The sequence below is a fragment of the Rhipicephalus sanguineus genome, chromosome 10 (assembly GCF_013339695.2).
Source record: "Rhipicephalus sanguineus isolate Rsan-2018 chromosome 10, BIME_Rsan_1.4, whole genome shotgun sequence".
NCBI lineage: Eukaryota > Metazoa > Arthropoda > Arachnida > Ixodida > Ixodidae > Rhipicephalus > Rhipicephalus sanguineus.
Window position 1 is genome coordinate 83,283,732 of NC_051185.1, and position 22,193 is coordinate 83,305,924.

At 43.6% G+C, this 22,193-nt stretch overlaps 3 protein-coding genes across 3 annotated transcripts in view; all 3 read right to left on the reverse strand.

Moving 5' to 3' along the window:
• Nucleotides 1–3,594, reverse strand: part of LOC119406546 (zinc finger protein 701) — a 58,434-nt gene extending 54,840 nt beyond the window's left edge. The window contains exon 1 of the mRNA XM_049419752.1: nucleotides 2,541–3,594. Within this exon, the coding sequence (XP_049275709.1) occupies nucleotides 3,124–3,546 (423 nt within the window). The 5' untranslated portion in view covers nucleotides 3,547–3,594 and the 3' untranslated portion in view covers nucleotides 2,541–3,123. The remainder of the gene's footprint in view (nucleotides 1–2,540) is intronic.
• The window catches only part of LOC119372176 (oocyte zinc finger protein XlCOF28-like), a 70,582-nt gene that overhangs the window by 38,198 nt on the left and 10,191 nt on the right, over nucleotides 1–22,193 (reverse strand). The gene's annotated exons all lie outside the window — the stretch shown is intronic.
• Nucleotides 8,801–9,211, reverse strand: LOC119406547 (zinc finger protein 26). Its single transcript, XM_037673287.1, has one exon. The coding sequence runs from the start codon at nucleotides 9,209–9,211 to the stop codon at nucleotides 8,801–8,803; it is 411 nt and encodes a 136-aa protein (XP_037529215.1).

Consider the following 22,193-nt stretch of genomic DNA (forward strand, 5'->3'; position numbering starts at 1 on the left):
AGCGGACTCCTTGCAAGCTGTGTTCCGATCATGGCCAGCATCGGAGACAGTCCACATTGACAGCTAGTTAAGAAGACGGCTTTGAGACCGTGTGGTGCATATCGTGCGTAACGAATCAAAGCTAAAATTTTGCGATAACAGCATGTAACAAATGTGTGTTTATAATGATCAAATGTAGCAAAGGTACTTTCGTGCTGTATCCAACTTCCTCATAGAGGTGATTTGCCTAACAATACCATCAGCCAGCCATGAAATTCAGGGATGGCAGCTGGAAAGTGTGTACACCTCTGAACGTCAAAGGACTGTGCGGTGAGCCGAGAAGTTTATTTGCAATTTCTTTTCTTCCCTCAAACTTTGTTGTAGGCCACAATTTGTGTGTGATTCACATAAGTGTTAGGCATGGCGAAGGTTAAGGAGGCATGCCAAGCAACAATTATGCACCGTTTGTACTGAGAAAATAGCACCTTTCAAAACAGCTAATCAATAGGTTGTTGAACATGCACAAACTCTTTGTATCAAGCAACAATGCAGTACTGCTAACTTCAAGAAACACAGGGTCTTTGCAGCATTCGCTCATTGTTCACAGCAAATTTCCATGAATGACAACAAATGATTGACGGGGCTTGTGCGAGAAAACATAGTTTGGCCCGCAAACAGTAACAGCTTGACTCTTAAGTATAGACACTGTTTCACCGACCAACAATGCTCTTGCACATCTGGACATGTAAAGCAGGTTACTACAGCACGTAAACTTATTTGGTGCAAACAAGGCTCCAAGTCGCAAAACTAATGTGCTGTATGGCTTTCACTAGATGAACAATGTTCTCATAAGAACATTGGACGTTATTACAGCACTGGTGTCATGTATGGATCCTCTTAGTGATTGGTTTAATGGTGTCCAATTCATGCATGTCGCGCTGTCGCTACGTGTTGGAAGAAGGAAATATGTAGAGTTTGATTAAACTTTTTGGTCAAACTCATTGGAAATGTTGCCACTTCTCACACGCTACCATTTGCAATTATCTCTCACAGTCTCGCCAGTTTTACGGAACACCAGCAGATGCTGTTCATCTTCAGTCATCACATACTAAAAATGAAAAATTTATGCGGTACACGAGTGAAAGAAAAACACGTAGTGTGCTCTGCCAGGGGCCATATTCATGACTGGTCACTACAGAGAATGCTTTCACTTTTGACTGAAACATACATCGAGAATAACAACCTGTTGCACCGACAAGCATTTTGTCCATTGGTTTAGACAACTAACATTAGCTGAAGGTGAAAGATAACAAATTGTGATCAATCCAGAACACAGCATCAGTGCTAACTTATCCAGTTTGGAACGTGATGGATAGCAAGAAAGCATAAAAGGAAACTAAAGGCTGTGCAACTAGAGGAGTAATGAAAAACATAGGTAATATGCATAGATAGGAAGTTAGCATTGCTGACAATAGATGGAGATGGAAAACACGTGAACACTGGTAGTGAAGAACAAATGGAGGCTATCACACTCCTCTCAAGGTTAACCCTTTACTTCCCACATTATTCTTTAAAAATTCAACCAGTTCCACGCCATAAGAACCGCTGGACAGTGAAGCTGTAAATGCGCGAGTGTATGTCATTGGCTAGCGAGATCACGTGCATCTCATCACCATCATGAGCGCCCCCTAGCGATGAGGTGGGGAACCTGCCCCTGCGTGACACAGAACAGACATGCAAGATTGCGCAGGCTTGACTTAGAACAGCGCCACTGTTAAAATAAACATTCACCCGATGTATTTTTTTCAGTGCTCATTGGAATCGGCACATTAAAGAAACGCTGTAAATGCATTCAAAGCAACCTTGGAGAACATAATGAACAAGATTAGGTACAGCCATCAGCACGGTTAACTCGAACGATCCGCTGCGTGGAATCGACCAGCTTCGACTGATGGCAGCGCCGCCAAGCGTTGGACACGGCATGTTTGCAGCAGCTAACAATAGATGAAGCGCGGGTTGATTTCACTGCTAAATTTCTGTTTTTTTCCGCCTGACCGATGGGTCGAATACACTCACCTGGCAGGTCTGTTTTCGCTACGTTTTGCTCGTGCCTGCGTTCTCACGTGTGCCCATGAAACTCGTTGTTGTATGCTTATCTCGGTGCATGAGCTCTCGCACGCAATGGTGTTCGAATTAACTGTGCTGACTGCTGTACATATAAAAGGAAGTTTGCTCTACTGTATGATTAATAATCTATTTCGTTTGCGTCACTGTAGTAGAAAGTCATATTATGGTACTGCAGCATGCCGTATGCATGAAAAAAAACACTCTATACAGCAACTTTCTGAGATCCTCTTTGGAAATAGGAATTGGGACATATTGTCACAGACAAGACTGGCTATACCACGACAGTGGCTGTTCGGAATATGTCGATATCTTGAGCTAGCCTATGGGAATGTAAGGGCTCAAGAAAGATACTTTAGGTAGAGTTAAGTCAGTATTATGAGGCATACAACAAACGGTGGCCTATAAGAATAGCTGGACCAGTGACAAAAAGAAACACAGCTGAGAGAGGCAGATGATTACACGGAATAACGATATATTGGAAAATGCAGCGCTGATGCTATAGCTGCCTAAACAAAAGTGGATAGTTTGTAAAAAAAAATGTGCATGTTATGACCACGTACGTGCAATCACCAATGTCATGGTTCACGTACCCGCAGATGGCTAGCTAAGTATAGAGGCAATTCCATGTTATTATAAAAATAAGATGATTGAGCATAAACACCAGTGCAATGTGTTTTTAATGAGCACCGTGCACTTGCCATGTGTCAGGATGCCAAAGCTGCTGAAGGGCCATAAATATCTACATAAACTATGGTGGCTCGCAGGAGACTCAATGTGAACATTTCTTTTGCGTATTAGACCAGGACACCAGTATGCAGTCACAAATGTCTGTATGTACACTTATGATGAACAGAGAACATAACAAAGGTATTTTTCGCATCACGTGTGAATTTGGTGTGATGAGGTTCAAATGGCCAACACACTGCTGTGGGCGGGCGTTCACTGAGCACTCGGACGCAAAAACATCCGTTACCGAGTCAGACCTGTTGAGGATAGTCCAAACACCACTCGAAAATCTCAGTGCTGAGCAGTGTGGGTGCCATGCTTTCGAATGTGCGCCAGCAAGTTGTCCTTGCGTGTGAACTTCCTCGGGCAGAGGGGGCAGAAGTAGTTCTCCATGGTACCATGCACGGTCTTGACATGGCGCAAGAGGTTCTGCTCGCTCGCAAACTTCTTGGCGCAGACGGAACAGCGAAAGGAGCCGGAGCCGGTGTGCTTCTGCAGGTGCAGCATCAGCCGATAGTGATGCCGAAACACGACTCGACAGTGGCTGCAGCGGAAGGTGCTCGGTTGGACCGGGATGTCGTGGACGACTCGCTTGTGCTCCGCGAGCTCGGCGTCGCTGTGGCTCGCGAAGGCGCACAAGTCGCAGTTGAAGGCCACGGCGAGAATCTCGAGAGCAGCGTCCTCTGTATCACCATTGCTGGCCTGGCCTGTCATAGCAGCAGCTTGTGGTTGTACATTGAAACTGTCCTCGTAGCTGTAGGCTTGGTCTTTATTTTTTTTTTTTTCGTCATGTGTAGAGAAAAAGAAAAAGGTATGATTAGAAATTTTTTGACCATGTGTAGAGAAAAAGAAAAAAAGAACGATGAGAAATGATCAGCACCTATAATGCAATAGACATTATGCAACACCTATGTAAGACATGTGGGCGGGTGTGTACACGTCAGCAGATAACATTTGAGCTTTTCAGTTTTAAATGCGAATGCATTTATTAGTCTGGGCATGTCAGGCGTCTGTCGGTGTCCGCGCGCCGGCAGGTGTTATCTCTCCGCTCTCACTCCCTCTCCCATAGCAACAGCTGTGGGCGCGCGCGCTTATCCTCGCCCCTAGCAACCGGAGCAGGTGGTGCGGGCGGAGTAGCGGAGAGTGAGTGGAGAGGAGGAGCGCGCTCTGGCGCGTGAGGGCGCTTGCATCGCGGGAGCTCGGCGGTACGACGCTGCTGCGTGCGCGCACGCTGTTGCCACTCGCCGAGCGGGTGGTGTGGACGTGTTCCTCAAGCGATACCTGCCCTTCAGCGAAGAACTGCGACAGCAACGGCAGTCCTCGCTTCTCAAAGACCCTTTGACTGTACACTTTAGCGACCATAAGGCTGAGATTATGGCCGTCAGGTACAATGACAACACAAACAGGTGCTGATGAATGTATAAGTAAATGGTTACGGTACAAATCCTCGTCTCGTCATTAATTTACGCCATTAAAATTACTACACCGTGTACTCTCGGCGCAAGAAATGCATTCGCATTTCCTCACGATTCCCTTCGGGGAGGTGGGGGCATTTTTTTTTTAAATATAAGCTTATGTGTACTCATTTATATGGTATAAGCATATATATGTATTAAGATAAGCATAGATGTAAGGTGGTATATATAATGGTTAAATGCTCTTAGCCGGCCTGAACATTTCATTGCACGTATATATAGTACTGGACCAGCTTCCAGACACATTAGGCTCTCAGCTGAAGCATTTCACATACAACTTTGTTTTAAGGCTCATTCACACCTGTGACTAGAACCAGTTGCGCGACCATTTGTGTCCAGCGATCAAAAAGCGACTCAATGCGACCAATGTTCACACCTGCGTGTGACTGATACCCATCGACACACAGAATTCACGTCTGCTCGCATTGCTGTTGCCCCGCAAAATAAGCTGACGCCTTGTTCCTGCGCATCTGACTTGTTATTGAGAGCTTTGAGACTGCTGTCGCACGAATAAAAAATCAAGCAGCGAGCGACTGAGTCAAGACAGTCGCTTTGCGACAAAAACAGTCATTTGCGACCATTTGCGGCCAGTCACTTTGCGACTAACTTGGTCATGCAACCATTGTTAGCTGCAGGTGGGAACGAGCCTTTAATCTTGAAACATAGAAGTTCCATTGATTAAAAAAGTACGGATCTGCACGCACCTTGTTTGGCCTCACTAAGGTGGCGAACATAAAAAAATGTCTTTTTTTGTGAGTTTTTTGGGATGTTTACGTTCGTATTCGAAATGCAAATTTTTAAATCAACGCTACCTGAAATTAGGATTTTTATGTGGTACAGAATTTCGTAGTCGTGGGCCTTTAAGAAGCCAGCACACACATTAAACATGCATTCATTCAACAGCACGCATTTTTGTTGCCCTCTGTTCTTCACACAGAGTAATTTTCCAGAATGAGTGTCTTAACTTTAAAGGCAAGGTAACAGTGTGGGAAAAGAAGGCTGCTTACATAATTTTCCAGAACGTTTGTAAGAGATTTCAAAATAAAGATCCTATATTTTCAAGCACAACATACATCAGCACTTATTCCTCCAACAGCCAATTAAACAACCAAACATACCTGCACAGACCTTCAGCTAGTAATTAAACATGCATTTCCACTGAATCTAACTGACAAACTGGTGCTAACATCTCCAGGGTTATGATAAAAGACTTCAATCTATCCAACCTTGAGCAAACCCGGCAACTTTATTTTGCGTGGCAGTAAGCAGGAGCCGTACCATCCATTTCTGCACGCTTCCTCATATGAAAGGAACTCAAAATGTGTGCACATATGAACAGCTGTCCATGCAACAATCTTTTTGTGCACGGTCCAATAGATTCTTCGCTTCATGGTTTTCATTACACCACTTTGCAACACCAGCACTGTGTCCGCTAAGGGCACGCAATGGAGTTGGTTGCATCAATACATTCATGCTCTGCACTTCAGTGGCATGGTGTTCAAGGTGTAGCTTTTAGGAACATTTGGCTCTATGCTCATCAAAATAAAAAGAAAGCCTACACTGTTTGTTTTGAGGCAATAATGCAATTCACTGTTGTGCACTGCAAGAACTAGACACTAAGTCTAGTCATAAGAGGCAGTTACTACAGTCAATTACAACCAAACGAAAAATGTAAGCTCTGCCCACAAAACCGCGGTGCAACAGCCCTTCACCGGTGAAAGACAGTCGTGCTAGCTGGATTCCGCTTGAACCATAAGTACTTTTTCTCGGCTAATGTGAACACTACGCATATTAAGAGTTAAAGGTTCGTTGTGACTACCTAAAACATTACGCTTGGCTGAGCAGCGATGTTAAAATCCCTGATGAAATTTACCAGGATGTTCAACTTTCTTACCTAAAACAAATGACTCAAATGTACGTCTGAATTGGAAAGTCAACCAATATGAAACACAGGAGAAGTGCTTGATGCGACAAAATGAGTAAGCGCTATAGGATTGAGCATTTATGCCAATTCTCTGTGGGTGGGATAACCATGGCTGCGGGCAAAGCTGACAATTTTTTTCTGATGTTGCGACCAACTACAGATCAAGAGCAACCCCACAGCAATGGAAGAAGCAAAACAACAATTTCATGTCACTGGCTGCTTCACACAAACGGCAAAAACAAGCAAATTCGCTTGTCCTCACACCACATACAGTACAGTGAACGTACTGGAGCAGACAAAACTGAGCACAAACGCTTGTTACATTTAAACATCACCTACTCTTTCACCATAAGAGAGCAACAAAAAAGAAGCTCGATAATTCTACAAGCACAGCTTTCAACAACGAAAAATTTTAACACGATCAGTCTAAGCAAGAAATTTGTCATTCATAAAGTAATTTAAACTGGGTACAGTATTGACTAGATGAAAATAAAAACTGAGAATGACGAGTGTTATAGGGCAATCGATACAGAAGGCTGCAATGTCTTTTCAGGAAAAGCCTCGGATCTTGCAGAAACATAGCATTCGGCTCTGTAAAGAAAAGCAGGAGAATTATTACATATGAACACAAAAGCCATTGAATCCATGTCTGTGTACGTTGAACAATGTTTAAAGGTCTTAAAGTCTTGGTAGAGTGCCAAGTGGCCAATCCTTTTTACAGCAATGGGCTGCAATTAGTTTTACATAAGCACGGTATAAGTATCCTGAATCTTACTGTCTTGTACTATACAACCTCTTCTGCATATTTATGTATCATTCTGCCCACTGCTGTAATAACCTGATAGACCTAACAGTACTGCAAATTTTAAAAAATTCGGTGTTGAAATCACATGGTAGTGGTTGGGCAATATGTTTCTTATAATTGCTTCTGTGCATCATTAAGCCACATCTGCTGCATGCTTGGCAAATACATATACCTTACACACGGCAAGAATAACTTATATATATAAGATTTATGATAAGGTACTATCGCACTAATATGAGCTAACACCACACGAGCGCATGTCCAAGCGCAATTGCAAGGGTGTACAGTTGGCGCCATCGTGCCATATTTTCGAGTTATCAGCAGAGTTTGGCTGTTCCTGTGAGCGTGCATCACTTCCAATTGCTTGCTTTCACGCTTGCCCTTCTTTATTTGAAGGAACTTTATGCCATTTATTTAGCTTTACTCAAGAAAATTCGAAGTTTGGGGTGTGAATCCGCACCGGCTGTTATCATTTTCGAAGCTGATCTCACGACAGGGCAAAATGAGGGGGAGCGTGAAAACAAGGCGGAGGTGATGCGCACTCACACAAATAGCGAAACCCTCCCCAGCTAACTTGAAACAATGTCACGATCGGCGCCACTGTACAACCTTACAATGTGCTGGCCATGCACTCCCACGGTGTAGCTCATACTGAGCGCGATAGTACATTTAATACATACATGACTGGCTGGTCGGTTTCGAGTCCTTCCTCTGAAATCACTAGTAGTGTAAAAGAAATGTGATCATATTGCATGGCACTGATCGATGAAATGAAGACAGCATGGTGTCATTGTCGACACCTGTGTTGCAGTAAAGTTGGCTGTTTTCATTTCTTGCAAGCAATGATTCTATGTTCCCTTTCGAAGTCAGACCCTCATTTTCCATACCACTTACATGTCAGATTCAACTAAGGAACTGTGTCATTTGAATAGCTAGCTCCAGTGACAATGGTAGCAAAACAAGAGTTCTAAACAGGGCCAGTGAACTTTTGTCTCACGTGGTGAACAGTGAAGAGTGAACAACAGGAGGCACGGGTGCATGCACATTACAGGTGTGATTTTATTTATTAGTTTATTCTTACCCTCAAAGTCCATGGCATTACACAAGGGAGTGGTAGTATTAAGAAAAAGAATTGAAATTTTTGGTAGCACAATGTTTTGGTCGCACACAATCTGATGATATGACTTCCTTACAGAAAGCAACGCGAAAAATATTGCGGCGAAGCAAATCAGCCAATGTATAAACAACCATTTTTTTTAAAGAGTGGCGAAAAATTGAGTCATCCCTAGTGCACAGTGAAAATGCGGCCCTTGCTTGCACCACAAATGTTTTTGCACTGCAGCTATCACAATACCTGGGCTTGACAAATCTGAGGAATTCATTATGTGCTCCATAGGGCCTTCATGTGTTAGTTCACCACCAATTACAGTAAGTGACATAAGAGCATCAACTATCTTCACAGGTGAGCAAATCAAGTGTCTTGGAAAGTGTAGGACGCATGCTCACGTTTCGTGGCCCCCCACCCTCTCCTCGTGAGAGTAATATCAAGAATATTTCAATACCTTTAGGACTCTGGTAATACTTCCGTGCTAAAACATCACCTGTTCTGTCTTTTTGTCCTCATTCCATCATTTCTCACACTGTTTTCCCATAACGAATATTGCACACGTAGAGCAGCAGATCATGCCTTTTGCACTATCATCCCTGCGAGTGCACTATGTCGAGCTGATGCACTTTCGCGAAACAAGGCCGAGATTTCTCGCATCATCTCTTGGCAAGCTGCGTATGGTTCTTCCGAATGTGCGTGCACAGGCTGTCCTTGCGCGAGAACACGCTCGGGCACAGGTGGCAGGCGAAGCTTTTGGTTCGGCTGTGCGTGGTCTTGATGTGGCGCACGAGGTGCGCCTGAGTCGAGTATCTTTTGGTGCAGAGGAAGCACTCGAGGACGCCCGATCCGACGTGCTTCTGAAGGTGTTGCAGCAGCTCGTCGTGGCGCGAAAACGAGGACAGGCAGGACTGGCACTGGTAACCTGCTTGCTCCGAATCAGATATCGGAACCGCGTGGACCACTTGCAGGTGTTCTGCGAGCGCTGCTTCGTCACTGCCCGTGAAGATGCAATGAGTGCACTTGAAAACGTCGGCGACGTTGCCTCCGAAAGAACCAAGATTGTCCATGACATGGCTTGCGTTGTCTTTGAAGTCGATGTGGTCATACTCTTTGTTGAGGCATGTAGAGAGAGAGAGAGAGAGAAAAAGAGTGGCTTTGTGAGGCCGAAGCAATAAGCAGAAAGACCTTAACAAAGCTCCAATAGAGTAGCCACGTGCGAACCCTAACGATACGCCCCACTGTGGGCAGTGGGAGTAAATGCTGCCCACTGCTTCAGTTTATCACCCCCATTCCTTTGAGTAAATGAAACAACGGGAATATTTTTTTGAGGGGCTCATTTCTTCGTTAGACACAACCAAATGAATTCAACAGACAATTAGGCAAAGGAAAGCATAAGGTACATTAATTGTTGTCTTCAGTGTCATTAATAATTGGTAGAGCATCGGACATGTAATTCAAAGGCTGTGGGTTCAAATCCCACCAATAGCAAGGGTACTTTTTCATCCACTTCAATTCATTTCAGTTTAAATCATAATTACTATACTACAGTTGAAGGCAACAATTAACGTCCCCTACGCATTCCTTGGACTAACTGAATTCATTTGGTTATTCATTTGATTAGGAAGTTCATAATAAGAATGATCTGATTGACCAAACCTAACTTTTTTTTTCTTTTTGCAATCGACGTTCCTTTATCCACGTCGAGAAATACATATATTTCAACATCCAAATCAAAAGTTGAAAATATAGTCCTTTTCTAGACACTGTCAACAAAAACCAGGTAGAAGATAGCGCCTCCAGAGGTTCCAGAATCCACAGTTGGCGCAGCTTACTGCTGACCCAAATGAAACGGCCATCTTGGCACTGTTGTAAAGGGGGAAAGATCAGAGCTTCAGCCAGCTGCAGCACCACACATTGCAACGCAAAATTAAATGAAAAGGAAACAAAGGAAAAGAAGAGAAGCTGGTGGCTTAATTGGTAATGCTGCCGCATGCAGATTTGGACCACTGGCACTCATTCAGCATGTGTTCGGACAACGGCAAACTCTGTATTTCTATGTGCCGGCAAAATCTGGCAATCCCAGTAGGATTAGTCAGTGAATCATACTTCAATAGCGAAGCTGATTATCTCCAGCACATGCGTTCCCAAGGTACTCTGGGCAGCTTGCGTCTACATAGTAGACAGGAATGGAGATGGCGAGATTGCGCGTCTGATTGAGTGCGCTCATACCACAGAAAAGGAGAGAAGGGGAAAGAGTGTGGTGGCGGCGTTTGTCTCAGCTTTGTGTGGTGACGCAGCTGCTCTATGACATCCACAGAAGATCAGAATCCAGAAAAGGCGAGACGGCGCAGCCAGCTCACGCTGGAGGAGACGCTAGAAAAGTGGAGGGGCGTCGATAGCAGCAACACGAATACAGAGAGTGAAAGAAGGACCATGCCAATGCACAGAATACATCCAAAGACCACGAGCCCAAGGAGGAATATCACCGTCCACAGTCACTCATGCCGGAGGAGTGGAGAGGCATCTACAGCAGAAACGCGAATACAGCTTCGTTGGTAATTCGTGCTGTATGAATGTTGCGGCTCCATGCATTTTCATTATGCATCAAAAATGCAGAACTGCTGGTCAAATGGTGGCACTGAAAATAAGCAAAAATAAACAACAAAAGCTCAATGTATATACACCTACTCCATCCCCGCTAGGCATTGTTGCAGGTTTATATAAGCAAGAACTTATATAACAAGGCACACCCCTGGTCAGATGTCTGCTGCTAAAATACTTCTGGCAGAACCCTTAAAGACTTTTAATGTAGCGTTAGCAAAGTACTGCATTATATAAATGAACTGGTTTGCACAAGAACAATGAAATACGACAAAACACATATCTAACAAATGTATAGCCAGTTGCAAGTTCCTACTCTGTTGAAAAAAGGCATATTTATGTAATTCAATGCATGAACAAATGGCCCTAACTGAAGCTTTACCAACAATACCAAACATGTTTCAATCACAAGTACAATGGAACGTTGATGTAAATAGATCAGTGGATATGAAGCGAACTTCACTTTATACAATACAAATAGCATGCTAAAACGAAAAGCACAATTCTAATAAAGTCAGCTGGCACAACATTGTAAAGGCAAAAAACAAGGAATTATTTCTTTCATGCTGTCCGGTAGAGTGGTAGGTCCTCACAGGCAAAGCTTCAATCCCACAGAAATGTCAAAACCATCTCTGTAAAGAAAAGTGAGACAATTTTAAAAATAGATGCCAGATGGACTGCTTGGTATGAGAGGTCAATACATAGGCGCACATGCGCATGGTTCAAGGGGCCGGCAATATGCATGTACCTTCAAACCTCATTATAACAAAGTCACATCTGCCACAAAAATAACTTTGTTATATCCGAAAATTCGTTATAAACGTTTATTTGTAACACTGACTATTCTTTATTTACTTTGTTATAACCGATAATTCGTTATATCCGTGTTTGTTATATCGAGGTTGGAGTGTAGCAATATTTCTCTCTCTCAAACACACACACACACACACACACACACACACACACAAAGCAATGAAACCTGATGTGCATTCTGAACAGAGGGTGTATGGGTGACAGTGCATAACTATACACTTGTGAACATTATGTAGCACTGATGAACAAAATCAATTGCGGCTGTGTGCCAGTGACCACCATAAAGGCTGCACCAAGAATGATAGTGTAATAGGTGACTGTATAGGCTAATGTAAGAGCCACATGTCTTGTCGCAATTTTGCGCAGCCCTAAAACGAGAACGGGCCATTTGGTCCCACTTATCGGACCAAGCATGAAAACTGCTGTAATCTTCCATGATTGCTCACCAACACAGAAGCGAACAGTCTCTATCATATAAAGAATTTTTTTTTATTCATTCGCGCAGACTTGATAGTTCGTATCCACTGCCACATAAGGTCGGCAAAAAATGTGGAGCACACTCAGATTCACTCATCAAATACATTTTGCCTTTAGGGCTCACTCGAAATCAGACTCACCAGAATTTTCCTCAAGCGGACTAACTCAGACTCAGACTCACTATTTTTTTTTTCAGCCGAATTCACTCGAACTTAAACTCACCATAATATTACTCACTCAGACTCGTGGGTCGATCTGAGTCTTAGTGAGTCAGCTCATGAGTCCGTTAGCATATGATTAGCTCTTTTGACAATGGTGTCAATACTTTTTAACAGCAATATCTTGCATATTTGTTGCTCTACTTGGCACCTTTTGATCTCGTACCTTTAAATAGTGATTGCAATCCAGTAAAGACATTTTTATTGAGAGATGATTCACAAGATATTTTTATCAAGAACTGCCCGCAAAAGAGTTTTTGGGAGGGAGGGCAATAAATATTGATTCTGGCGTATCAACGTTAGTGCGTTGAAGTATGTGCGAGTAGACATGAGCCGGCATATAAGGCTGATAGTAATGCTGAAGTTGAGTAATCACCATAGGTCAGCACAAAAATGTGGAGCTCACTCAGACTCACTTCAAGAAACTTATTTTGCGCTTAGGGCTCACCTGGACTCAGACTGACCAAAATTTTCCTCAACCCGACTCGCTCAAATTTTTCTCAGCCGGGCCCACTCGGACTCAAACTTGCCATTGCCAAAATATTACTCACCCGGACTCGCTCAGACTCAGACTTGATCCGATTCTGAGTGAGTCTGAGGGAGTCGACTCACGAGTGAGTTTAACGACCTATGACTGCCACTGCTGCTTAAATTTGGTTCGCTGGCACATTTGTCGTCTAAGTAATCTTCTGTGCCAACCGTGGTGTTTGAAAACCCTGTTACCTTATTGAGCAGCAATAACTTATTAAGAATTCCATGGTCACAATACACTGTTACTTAGAATACACAGGCTCAATTATCTACTTTCCGCTATTTTGTGTCCTGTAACATTTTGTTTTGTTTTTTCCTCATTCTGGACTATGAAGTTGGGGGTGCTAAATTTAAGCAGGTGTGGCCCTTGCACAAATCAGTTACCTCGGCAGCACAATGGCAAGGATTAGCGCGCAGTGTCATCTGCTATGGTAGCAACAATCCCATACATAAAAGCACTGGCGTAAATCACCGGGGGGGGGTCAGGGTGGTCCTGACCCCCCTTGTGTTCAGGCTGAGGGGAACACTCCTTGCATTGTCCCGCCTTGAGATTTGTCTTTCAAACACCATATATCTGAATTGCTTGAGAGTTAAGTATAGTGCAATAACTTTTTTGTTAATGCCTGCTTATTTTGTAGTGCCTGTGTTCCATATCCTTCAGCTGTATGAGACTATCGAAATCACTACTCGACCGCTTTTAGGGAAGACTCGATAGAACAATGCAATTACATGAGCTGGGAACCCATGCTCGTTTTTTAAATATTAATTCAAAGCATGATTTTACTTTCTACGTAAATAAAAATAAAAAGATCGCTGCCATGGCAATATGTGTGTCCCCCCTTGTGATTTAACTGGATTTACGCCACTGCATAAAAGCAAACGTTTGCATTGTTTTCCGAGGCAGCAGTACACCAAGGACATGCTGAAGCAGAATCGTACATACTGAACCAGAATCGTGAGGTGGGCTAGTTGGTGGATGTTCACCGTGGAATAACTAACAGCGCAACAAAGTTGGAATATTTTGGCTCAGCGCTGTGTTTTTTTTCTTCTTACTGTCCGTATTTTAACCTTGTTACGTTGTTGGTTATACCATGATGAACATCAAGGACAAACCAAACTGACAACTTTAGTTGCCATGGCCGCAAAAAGTTGACGGTACTCATATCCAATTCTGCTATGGCAATGTTACACAAAAGTGATTATGCAGTTGCCATGGCAACTACATAATCATCAGCACTAAACCATGCCTTACGCACTACGCCCATGCACTAGGCCCATGTAGTGCAGCAATACGCCCATGCACTGCAGCACTATACCATGCAGTGCATGGGCGTAGCAGCATTCCACCAGGGACAATCACACAATGTGTCAGATGCCGTGGTAGTAGTACAGTGTATGTAGACCACTACATCTCAGAACAAAAGCATTGTTGAAGGCAAAACAGCAAAGAATATGGTCTCTCCTATTGTGTTCCATGTTCTCACACCTTTCATTTTGGTTTCTGCTAACAAACATACGCGACAACTTTACATATGCTTAAAGGCATGCTGGTGCCTCAGGAGCATACATTTGGCTTGTTCAGAAGTCTGTAGAAATGCAATGAATTCATTGAAACCAGGGCAGCAAAGACATATTTGCTTTAGTTTAATTAGAAAAAAAAAAAGTACTGGCAACATAGATACAGATTCATGTTCATTCAATCAGCTCTTCAGGAAATGTGTGAATGACGTTGGACAGAGCAAACAAACCCACACCAAACATGTCATTATCTTAACAGATGACAGACATCCTACGGCTTTTGCTCTTCCGTCCCATTGTACCCACCTGTGTTCATTGCTTTTAACCCTTTTCAAGAATAACTTTTCACTGACTACATAATATACCATCACTGATATGAAGTAAGAGGCACGTGGAACACCGTGGAAGTGTTTAAGAGAATTACAGCTATAACGCTTGAGCAAAACATCCTCACCAATTTGGCTTATGTTAAAGGGGCCCTGCAACACCTTTTGAGCATGGTCAAAAAACGCTGCCGATCTGTAGTCAAGGCTCCTGAGAACATGCGAGCCAAACATTATAGCATAGCACGTGGCCTAGAATTTACAATGAATTCTCAAAGTCAGCTAGAAATCGCTCCCTCTTCAATCTACAAATGACGCCATACACCCAAATTACTGCGCCATATACCCAAAGCCCATGGCCGTTGGCTGATTTAAGAATTGTGAGCTGCATGGTTACCGTGGCCACCACGGGATGCCGCCACGTGTGCGCGCACACTCTCGCGATCACACTGAAAGTAAGCCGTGCGCCCGCAGAAAAAAGGAAAAGGAAGTGCTCAAGGTCATGACGCGTGCTGTCAAAAGGATGCATCTTCTTGCCTCATTGTGATCCCCCTCCCTGCGTAGCTTTCAGCGCGCTTGCTAGAACGAAAGAAGATTGAAAGTGCTTCAAGTGGGCGACAATCTCTTTAACTCTGCTCGTACTTGGCGGATTCTAAAAATTTTTGCGGCAGTCGATTCTTGAGGCAATAAGCTCTTTTAATGAAGCCATTTGATGATTACTTGGAAAAGTGTTGCAGGGCCCCTTTAATATATGTGCAATCAAACATCTGTGCATTTATCCCCCACGTCACTTGCACAGAACAGGTTATTTACAATATTCCTTTGACCTGTAACAAGGTTCACATTGGTCAGACAAGCAGGTACCCAAACATGTGGTTAATAGAATGCAACTATCAGGAACACAACTATCACTGCTCGGCAAAAGATTCACTCCAGGGATTGTGGCTGCACTCCCACTCTGACAGTAATGGAGGCGGTGCGCAAGGAACACAAAATAGGAAGAAGGGAAGTCCTCAAGAGTAATGAAAATTGAAAAAATTCAGCAGATCTCACTCATTCTGGGAGTCGATGTGATGCGAAGCAGTAGGCTAGCAGTGGCTTATACCGAATTTTTTTTTACTGCTTTCAGTCAAGTGTTGCGAGTTGGACCGACTTCTTTGTGCATTTTGAGTAGTTATGACCTGTAGCGAGGAAATGTTTTTGGGGTGGTGGGTAGGAAAGCACTTGCTGAAGACCTTGCTATTTGAGGAAAGCACTTATTTTGAGCCCCCACATTTGTCCCGCATTTTCTGCGATACAAGCTTCATAATGCGATTTCAAAGTCTGTTATCGCTATTCCTGGGATGATACAAAATGTAAATCACCTGTGGCTCATACCTGCATTCCATGGGCCGTCGTATGTGGGTATGTGCCACACGTGACTGAAGGAAAGGGTTTCATGACGTACGCAACAAGTATCTCACGCCATTGATGTAATGACCTGTTCATCGTGTTCGTCATACACCAATTTCCTTCCATGCAAATTTTCCTTTGTGTCAAGCTAAGGAGACGACCATGAGAGCGCTCAGACGTAGGTGGCTAGATAGATATGTAGACAGAAACAGTCAAAGTGCCTGCGGTTCACTAAGAAATGCTTTACATTTAAAATGAAAAGACAAATGTATCAGTTGCTCTCTGGTATCACTCTCTAAAAAGTACACCGATACCTTAGAGTGTAATCACATATTCATTGGAAGCCTTGACGAAAACGTCATATCTAATCTTTCTGGTATTGGTGATATGTCACTGTCATCATGGTGCATGCACATTTACACTGTACGCGGTGCATCTTTAAAGAATAAAGCAGCAGTTGAAGTCCAGTGCTTGAGTCTTTTTTTATGTGTGCATGAACGTGTCTTTTGTGCGCTACTACATAAAATCATGGCTCAAGTTGTCGTGTTGTCACAGATCATGAAATGTACCCTAGAAGTGATTTTCAACTACTGCTGTATGACATGAAAATCGTCTACATACTAAGCAAGCACGTACATAATAATGTAACATGTGATGCCAAACCTTTCTGTTCCAACCAACAAAATTGTTTTTACAACAATCCCTGAGGAGATTGACACAGAGATGCTGCCCAGTACCTAACTGGGCTACAGAAACAAAAATGTGTTTTTGCCGTACACGGCATGCCAGCTGTTAAAAGGACAGTATTGAAAAGCAATCATGTCTCTTGAGGGCCTTGAGAAGGTCGTATTCAAGATAAGGTCAACACTACAGTGGAATGCACTGTGTAGGTTTCAATTGCATATGGTTGCTTAACGTGTATAGTCACTCATTCTTGATCCAAAGATGCCTTAAGCACCCACTTGCTTCCCTTGCAGCTTGAGATTTCTGACTGTGATGCCCAGAATGTATTAGTAGTTCTAGGCTATGTGTATGACACAACGGGAGAAGCAAATTGACCTATTATGTGGTGTCCGCCACGCATATTGGTGGTGGAAAAGCAGGGCCGAGCACAGAGAGATTAGAAGGAGGGCATTACTCAAAAGTGAGAGTGAAAATCTACCGCCCATACACTCTGTGAAGATAGTCATACAGCGAAGTTGTCTATGCGTGATGATTCGCACTGCGGCATTCTTTGCAGTGGCCCCCCTTGCTGCCCTCAGTAGTGGCGACAACCCTCTGTTGCTGTGTTGCCTTCACATCACGAGATCACATTTCGGAGTCTTCAGCTCTCTGCTGGCAAATTGCCTCAGCTTCACAAACAGGCAGTTCGGAGCCGCTCTCCTCTGGTGCTTGGCCTCCACCAGGGGCATAGCCAGAAATTTGGGGCGGGGGGGGGGTTCAACCATACTTTATGTTTGTGTGTGCATTTGTATGTGTGGGTGTATATATACACAAGCAAAATTGAAAATTTTGCTTCCGTGTATGTACACCCACACATACCCACCATGCATAAGCCAAGCGGGGGACCCCAACACCCCCCGCTTGGCTATGCCCCTGGCCTCCACTTTGCGAGCTTGTAACGCTGCGCCTTCGGCACGGCAGCATCTATACGTGCGAGTCTATATGATTTGCTAGCGAGATCACGTGATGTCATGAATCAGCTGCTACATTTGAAATGCGTTTGCTTACACCTGATTGGTCAAAGTGAGATCATGTTACCTGCCAGCTCAACCAATGGTACATACCCGCTAGGAGTTTTCTGCAGACACTGACTACTACTATAGCATAGGATAAACTAAGACAGCTTTGCCGTAAAAAATGGAAGGGCAGCACAGGTCCAGCACAGGGAAAAGACGCTTGGGCAAGCCACACAGTGATTACGAGGAAAGAGAGCAGCACACTAAAGGAATTATTGTCAGGAAACAGATGGCTGGACCTGAGCAACTTGAAATGCAGAAGTCCACCCTCAGGATTTGAATGATGTGCTGGTGGCATGAAGTCAAAGACTGTATAGGTTCTTGTGAAAGTGGTGGTGAAGGAAGGTGGCAGGTGGCATCTTCACAGACAACATCCTTGACGTTGACACTGAATCGGGTGATGCAAGTGCCTGCTGCATGTCGTGCAATATCAGTGCAGCTTGTCGCTCTTACACAACAAAATGAGGGTAGCAAAGGCACTGAAACCTTAAGGCCAGCAACACTCAGGAAGGCATTATCATGCCTTGAGAATGCATCGAACACTCTCCCTCATGGTGGGGGCTAACACAGTTGCAGAGATTAAGTCCATCTTTGATACAGCTGGTGAAAGTCTCACTAGTTTGCTCCACATATCTTCTGCTGTGTTAGCTGAACTTTAGGACAAATCTCCAATGCTTGTGATCACCAAACATCTCATAACTAGTAAAGGCTAAGTTATAATTGGCCTTTGTACATAATTTAACATTTGTAATCTAAGTGAATGCACCAAGAAAGCTCTGTAAGAACGCATTTTTGATAATGGAGAGACAGGAAGAGAAAAATAAATTGCTGCTGCTTCACAGAGATGACACAGAGCCAGGGGCAATAGCAATCAATGTTTCCCCTCAGCATGACCTTTGAGATTAGGGGGCACATGACCAGAAATTTGCATCAGATCTGCTAACCCCAACAACGTGCACACGTTATCTACATAGGTGCTATTCAAAGGCAGTTAATAACGCAATCACACTAGCCCTTCCACTTTGCAAAGGTTTCTTAACTAATGTACCATGTCATAATAAAGACTAATTGGCTTATTGATTGTATTGGAGGCGAGGACATAGCATGGTGCCATCTACCACTTGGGCACGAGAATCATAGTTGGATCACGCGCTGAACGTCTGCTATGGTGGCACCTGATGCTACTTTTGCAACTTATGGGTGCAGAATTACAGCCAGTTGTAAAAAAACAAACAAACGAATGAGTGGGTAATAGACAAGAAGCAGAATGAGATTTGTTTCATGAAACACATCAGCAAATTTACTGATTGCCATACAGGTGTGGTGTATAAGGTTCCTTTTAGCTGCGGCCGCTTCTATGTAGGACAGATGAGCCGCTGTGTTAACCAGAAATTTTCGAAACATAACTGATCGCTATTTAGAGGCTCACCTCCTAATCTATCTTTTCATTTTTGATAGTGTAAATGCACGTCGAAATTCGATGAATGCACAGTTTTGTACAGGCACAGGAATGAAGAAACGCATCTAATGGTTGAGGCGTGGCCTATTGATAATAGTGGTAGCACATACGTGAGCCAACCATCTACTGACTTGCATAAAGAAGAAATCAGGTCTCTGAACAGTTATCTCCCACATAGACCACCACTCGAGCCTGATTGATAGGGTTCGCCTCTTGCCTGGGCATGCGCAAATAAGTTTTTGTGCCTCCTTTCTTTTCTGCCACTGTGCACATCTTCAGCTGTTAGTCGGTGTTTGTAGTGTCTGGACTTTTCATATATCCATGTTTGCACACCCTTTCTTTTAACATGAATACGTACCAACTAGCTCAGCTCTTTCTTATCCTAAGCTTTAGTTGCAAAGATTTTTATGTGAGTGTGTTTGGCTTGACTGTTTTACACGCCGTGTGATCAAATCCTGCGCATCATTTTTCTTTCAAGCTTTTCCCTTTTATCAAAATGTTGCCTATTATGTACAGCGAGCATGCTCTACAGGAACTGACAGAGGCGCTATAGCTCCTCCAGAATGTGAGCACTTGTTAAAATACCAGTACTTGCTTTGCTGCTTGACTTGAGCCACGAATCGGATGCGGCAATATATTTACACTTCAAATTCTGCATGGAAAGCAATGGCAATACAAAAAGATCAAAATACGCAGAAAGAGCGATGTGTTCCAGCTAAAGCATTTATCCTTTGCTCTTTTGGTGCTTGCATTTTTTGCCGAGCCGACTTCAGAGATGAATCATCATCGTCATCATCATCAGCCTATTTTATGTCCACTGCAGGACGAAGACCTCGCCCAATGATTTCAAGTTTGCCATCCTGCATGAGCCTATTCATTTTAATACCTGCAGGGGTGCAACAGCCAAAATAGGATTTGGAGCAATTTTTGGAGCAGCAAAACATTGCTTCAGGAGCACAAAAAACCAAATTTGGAACCTGATTTTTTTAGCCTGGAATCCGAAATTTGGAGCAGTATAACAGAGATGGTTTACTTTTAGAAAAGAAAACAAAAATACATAAAAACCATTCAACATCGGCTAATTCGTGCACAGAACACTGCTATTTCAATAAAAGCAGAGTGTTGAGCCATACAGTGCGAACAATGACTAAGTCCATATTAGCATTTGAAGGACCTGTCAAAAAATACGACAGGCACTGGGAATGCTAATGTAGACCTGCGAACCTGGCAACCTGGAAATTTGGGAGATTTGTAAAGCAGGAGCGAGTGAGGGTAGCAAAAAAAGAAAACTGGCATATGTTTTTGTCTATTGTTTCTCAAGGCCGCAGAAACGCCATACACAGCAGCTCCGAATGATTACCAATCATTTTTTAGACGTCAGCGATCATACTAGCACTCGTAATTACACGGCGCATGCACGAATGAGTAATTAAGGAACAAAATGTGCTGTGTCCCTGACAGCTAGTACTAATAGCCGCTTAAAAATTGCAGTATGCTTTTCCGCAGGACACCAGTGTACTGTGGCAAAAGTGGCTTAAGAAGCGTTCTGCACGCAATAAAACAAGCATCAGGAAATTTTTGAACTACTGTCCTTTTCTATTGCGATAGCAACTATATGGACACTCTCGATGAGTTTTTGCCGTCATCTCCCGTATAAAGTCCGAATTGATAACATATCCCTGTCCCTGTGCATAGTATGTTCTACCGTGGGTAAAAGCGCGCGAGTGCGTGCGAGGAATACGGCTGAAGCAGATATCAAACAAGCCAGCCCATCTCCGTCGCTCGGAGGGCGCATGCAATAACACCACTCCGCTCGGGAAGCCTGCCATCGAAGCATAAAGGAAACGACCCGCCCATCTTGAACGAGCATGAAAAGACGCGAGAGAAGAGCGGGGGGGGGGGGGGGGGAGCAGCAACTTTTGAACTTCGATATTCTAAGGCCAGCCATCAGTGGGCAGCTCGTATATCCTGCTACTTGCTGCGCTCTCAATGCGAAGACACTGCACAGAAAGAGCATCTTTCCCTGGAAACTCTTTCTCTTACACCAACGTTTCGTAGAGTTACACGAGATCGGATACAAAAGTTTGCTGCCAGCCTCACTTCGTATAGCATTACAATTTGTTGCTATCACATTCGTTGCTTCGTCCTTCCGGTGAAACTGACTCTTTTTTTCTTTCGCGGGGGGTTAAGGTTAGGGTCTGCACGTCTGTACTGGATGAAGATGCCCACACTGCAGATGACCAAAGCGGCCTCCATTTCTCGCTCAAATTTGCGCAACTGAAAAAATTTTAAGCTGGTCGGGCATTTTGGCGCAGCGTGGCGCAATTTTAACAAATTTCACGGTTTTGGCTCAGCTTGGCACAAATATAAGGAATTGTATCAAATTGGCACAATTGGCGCAGCCGTTGCATCCCTGTACCTGCAAACTGCTTATATTCATCCTGCCATGTCACTCACTGTCGTCCTTGACTGCATTCCCGATCTGTTGGTATCCATTCCAAGCTATAACTGACCACCAGTTGTCTGTTCTACACATAACGCAATCGCAATAAGGCAATATGCAATGACTGCATATTGCCAGTGAGAATACGTTTCAGCCATCTTCATTTTATGTCGCACTAGAAGTAAACACGCAACAGTTCAGCGAGTGTTGTTATATACTAGGGTGATTCCACGTAAGATTGAACAAACGATGGCTGGTCGACCTCTCAAATTGATTTCAAAATTTTATATATTATTGCCTGATGAGTGGAAAGAAGAGATCCGCAATTTGTTTTGCCGCCAAAAATTTTTTCGAACCACAGGAAATCAATAATGACGAAGAGGTGGAGTGGAGCGCTCATCCGCTCTGCTGTTTTGGCCAACTTTCGTTATGAATTGCACAAAATATATTAAAGTTAGGTAGCTGAAATTTATTTACCTAAATATATGCATGTTTTTGCTTCTGCTCAGGTATTTTTAGTTTTTATGTGTAGAGT